Source organism: Electrophorus electricus, chromosome 13 (assembly GCF_013358815.1).
Source record: "Electrophorus electricus isolate fEleEle1 chromosome 13, fEleEle1.pri, whole genome shotgun sequence".
NCBI lineage: Eukaryota > Metazoa > Chordata > Actinopteri > Gymnotiformes > Gymnotidae > Electrophorus > Electrophorus electricus.
In genome coordinates, this window is record NC_049547.1 from 16,520,124 (window position 1) to 16,524,531 (window position 4,408).

The 4,408-nt window shown below is 36.7% G+C and overlaps 1 protein-coding gene across 1 annotated transcript; it reads right to left on the bottom strand.

Annotated features, from left to right (window-relative positions):
- Window positions 1–1,115: 1,115 nt before the first annotated feature.
- gsc (goosecoid) lies at window positions 1,116–2,792 on the bottom strand. Its single transcript, XM_027024253.2, is given in 7 exon segments — window positions 1,116–1,664; window positions 1,919–2,047; window positions 2,050–2,091; window positions 2,093–2,122; window positions 2,124–2,182; window positions 2,339–2,523; window positions 2,525–2,792. Coding segments are annotated over 7 exon segments (723 nt in total). The 5' UTR covers window positions 2,653–2,792; the 3' UTR covers window positions 1,116–1,514.
- Window positions 2,793–4,408: the final 1,616 nt, after the last annotated feature.

A 4,408-nucleotide genomic window follows, 5' to 3' on the forward strand; every position in this document is an offset into this window, starting at 1 on the left:
TCCCACCAATACTGTTTTTCGCAGTGAGTTTCAAACATGAAAAATTCAATTTTCATTTATCTCTGTCAGGTACAATTTTATATCTAATAACCACTAATGCCCCAGTTTAAATATAAATCGACATTTTAATATTAGTTAATGCATACAAATGCTGTTTAGTCCACACCAAATTAATTGCATTGATGTAAACGTTGAGATATGCAATCTCTTAGAATTTCACATTGACCAGATTGGGGATATTATATAATAGACCTAGTGATGCATCATACTCTTAGTCGGCGCACCAGGTTTAAATTGTTAATGGCAGCTGATTTCTTTGTCGCTTTGTCTTTTGGCTGTACATTCTTAAAAGCAGATTCTGCTTGTTTTGCCAGTTTTAAAAAGCAAGGGTAATAAGTAACACTAAGTTAGTCGTGAAAGTTTCACATTTAGATTCAGAACTGAGAATCTGAGGCATGGAAAATGTCCCTGTCTTATGGGTGTTACTTCAACCCGTCTCACTAGCAATTTTTTTTCTTCTCAAGCTACTTATATTTCTGAATTAAGATTTGTGACAAATAATCAGAAATATATAATAAAATAGGCCTATCATAAAATGTTTTTTTCGATGCTCCCTTTCCCAAAAGCATCAAAAACAACAACAGACAACAAAAGATCTTTAAATGGTAGCGCGAGCACTTAACGCACTCTCTTCCATTTAAGATAATCGTAACACTACAATGATTTTGGGAAACGGGGCCCTAGTAAATTTGTAACCCCGTTTCGGTGACAAAGATGTAATTTGTCACTACAGATTTTCGAATACAGCAGAAGACTGCAGACGAGAACTCTTAAGTGACCACTTGTTGAAAAGATTTGTCAGATTAGGGTAACAGACAGAGCTAGGCTCAATGAAGTTTATGACTAATTCGGCTAGACAAGGGTTGATGCCCAAAAGCTCGATTTTCTAACAATGTAAGATGATAAATTTTCTGATTATCATTTTAATTTGATTTTACAACATTGAAACTGTCCGCTAAAGGTTGTTGTTGGGTAATGACTTAAGAAAATCAGGGAAACCGTTCAGATATTTTTTAATATTCTTATTTTATCAAGAGCCATGCATCATTAATTCAATAGTAAAAAACTTCAGTTTCTTTGTTTGGTTAAAACCATTTTTCGCCTTATTAGTTCTAGTAAAATTCTGCTTGCGTTATCACGAGGCCTACAGGCTTTCACAAATTAATGAATGCCATTACTTTACAATACATAAATCTTCGGAAGTATACCTTTTTAGGAGATCCTTCTTTTTGCCTTAGAAAACTTTGACGTGATATAATATTTAGTATTCATATGTCCAGGCATTTTTGTGTAAATTTTAAATTAATATAATAACAATATTCAATGATAAAGGTAACATTTACTATACATCTGTGCAACAGCAAGACAACACCTGTAAGTTCACATGACAGTTTACATTATGTACAAGTCCGAATTGTAGTTGTGCAAGATATTTGCCTTCATATGATTCTTTATCAGCTGTCCGACTCCACATCACTTTTGCTCTCCTCGGTTTTCTCCGTAGCTGTTTTCGTGGATTTGTTCCATTTCTGAGTGTTCTCTGATTCCTCAGAAGACGACCTTTTCTGTCTTCTCCATTTTGCTCGTCTGTTTTTGAACCAAACCTAAGCGGAAATAAAAGGTAAAATACTTAAAGTTGACGAGTTGAGAAAAACACCTGTTTTTTGTTTTGTTTGTTTGTTTGTTTTTGCTTGTTTGTTTCGTTTTAATTTATGTATTTATTTATTTTTTAAATACTATTTTATCGCAGCTGGGCCCGCGATTTATTTTTCCAGAAAAACTGGTTTATGTAGGTTAGGGTCTGCTCAGCTAAATGAAATGTTTATTCCATGGTCACCATTAGAAAGCTATGGCTCACCTCGACCTTTTCTTCGCGTAGATGCACCTTTCGTGCTAACTGTTCTCTTGTACCAACGTCGGGGTATTTAGTTTCTTGGAAAAGATTCTCCAGGGCCTCCAGTTGTTCGTCAGTGAAAATGGTGCGATGTGGCGTCTCTTGCGTCGACAGTGCAACTGGTTGAGTAATTGAATGTTCTGTCCGCGACAAGGTGCCGACGTTCAATGTAAGACATCATCTGATGTGGTACTGGGGAAATTAGCACCGACCCAGCGCTATCGTAACCTTAAAACAACATTTTAAAATGTAAGCCCATGACAAAAGATGTCTAAAGTCTTAGCAATGTTGTCACTTAATATTAATGAATAATTTTCAATGATTTGACTCGAAACTTAGTAGGCTGCAGGCTATGTTACACAGAAACAGATTAAGTTAACATACCGGTGGGAATGCACGGACATTGCTGTGAGCCGAGAGTTGGCATTGCGCCACAACAAGCTGGGCCAGTCGGTCCTTGGACGTGAAGTTGTCCATAGTAATAGTTGTTATAGCCTATTCTTGTTCCATTCACCGCCTGCAAGTTCGGGGCTGTGGGTCCTGTGTGTGAGTAGGAGTCCATTATATTCGGCAGCTGTATACAAGGAATCCGTCAAGTTGGAGAATACAACCGGGGCATTCCGATGTAGTAAAACCGAGTCCTTACAGCTAGGTCTCCCGGCCAAGATACTATCGATACTGAACATCCCAGCGGGCATCACAAGCAGAAAACGTTAGAATACTTAGTACTTAAAGTCCCCAGTGATTATGTATCCAGTTAGAGTTCAACAGTTTTCCTCATAGTTGTTAAAAAAAAACGACTTCCAAAGTCTGTGGACTGTAACGCGATCGCGGTAAACGCAACAGTCTTAGTCACTTGTATTGCCGACCAACTGAAGTTCTCCTTGGTTTTATACTGAGCTGACGTCATTGAAAGATTTTGCATCCGCTGTGAATGTGGATGACTTCTCCGAATCGAGATTGGCTGGTTTAGGTTTAGCACACAATGGTGAGAAAACAACAGATCTGTGTATTGAGGGTTAATTTCATTAGGTTAATCCGTATATTGTATACTTCTTAAGTAAATAATTTAGTTCTGTTATTCATGGGTGAACTGTACAACTTAGTCTCACTAATATATCACTTACATCGCCTATTTTTACTGTATTTGTTTGTTTTTTTTATTTTAAATAAGCTTATTTTAATAGGTCTTTACGTATAATGTATCACAATTCACAATCCTCTGTATGTGTGCGAAAAATAGATTTCTATTAAATGTTCCTATTATTAAAACATATTTTCATATTATAGATTCTATAGATTATGCATGTTATCGTAAGATAATTATTAAGGTTCCTAATTCGCATTCGGATTCCCTGATATCTCTGAAATGAAAATGCACCAAACAGTTCCTGTGAATTTACCTGACCACTGGTGATACATTGTTCTATTCCTCCTCAGCCCCAAGTCACCAGACAACACTAAACAACAAGACATGGGTGTTTACGGCCCTAGATTCCGCTGCATTATGAAGAACAGTATTTAAATTACTTAATGGTGCGCGTTATTTGTAAAACAGTCGGTCTGACACGACCCGTCGCGCTCTGACCGCGGGACATAATGCTGAGGAGATTAGTGTGTTTACTCCGTCACGTCCAGCTGCTGCAGCCCAGTGGGGAGGAAATCGCGCGTATTAACTTTAAAACACCTCCAATAAGCACTTCGCTCAATGAACATATGAGTCTTGCTGCGATAAGATAACGGCCATTATCACTTGTTTTCAGTCTGGAATAGACTTATTAACATTAGAGTGGGCGATCAAATGAAATTTGCATGAAGGAGATGAGGCAGTGTTACCCGGCACATGTTATTCAATTTAAGGAGAATATCGCGTATTTGAAAGTGAGAGCTTTTATTGTGACCCGTGTGGATTTGCAGGCAATAATTGAGTTCTGCGATTGTTTGTCATTATAGATTTATTTACAAAATTATATTTTATATGAGATAACAGATGTAAAATGTAAAATGTTCCATTATGACTGAAAATTTGCAAGCACTGATAAATGTCACATAAAAATATTGGTATTGTAATAATGGATTGCAAATAGAAATTGTGTCTCATCCACTACAAGCAATTCATAACCTTTAAATTAATCACTCTAAAAGTTATGCATTTGAGGTATTGGATAGATCACAACATAAGCCCAAGATAAGAAGTTCAATACCTTTGACCTGTCTATAGGTTTATACAGGTCTAATAGACCATGGTAAGCGAAAAAAATAGTACATGAACTAAAGATTAATGGCTGCAAAATGAAAGAAAATAAATTTAGGCGAAAACGTGTTCCTGCAACCCATAAATACTATCGCGCTCTTAACAGTAGGCCGAATCAGTATATGATGTTTTCAGTTTTTACGTGCTAATATTGACTGTTTATGCTAACGCCTGTAACCTCGATAACGAAGACAGATAAG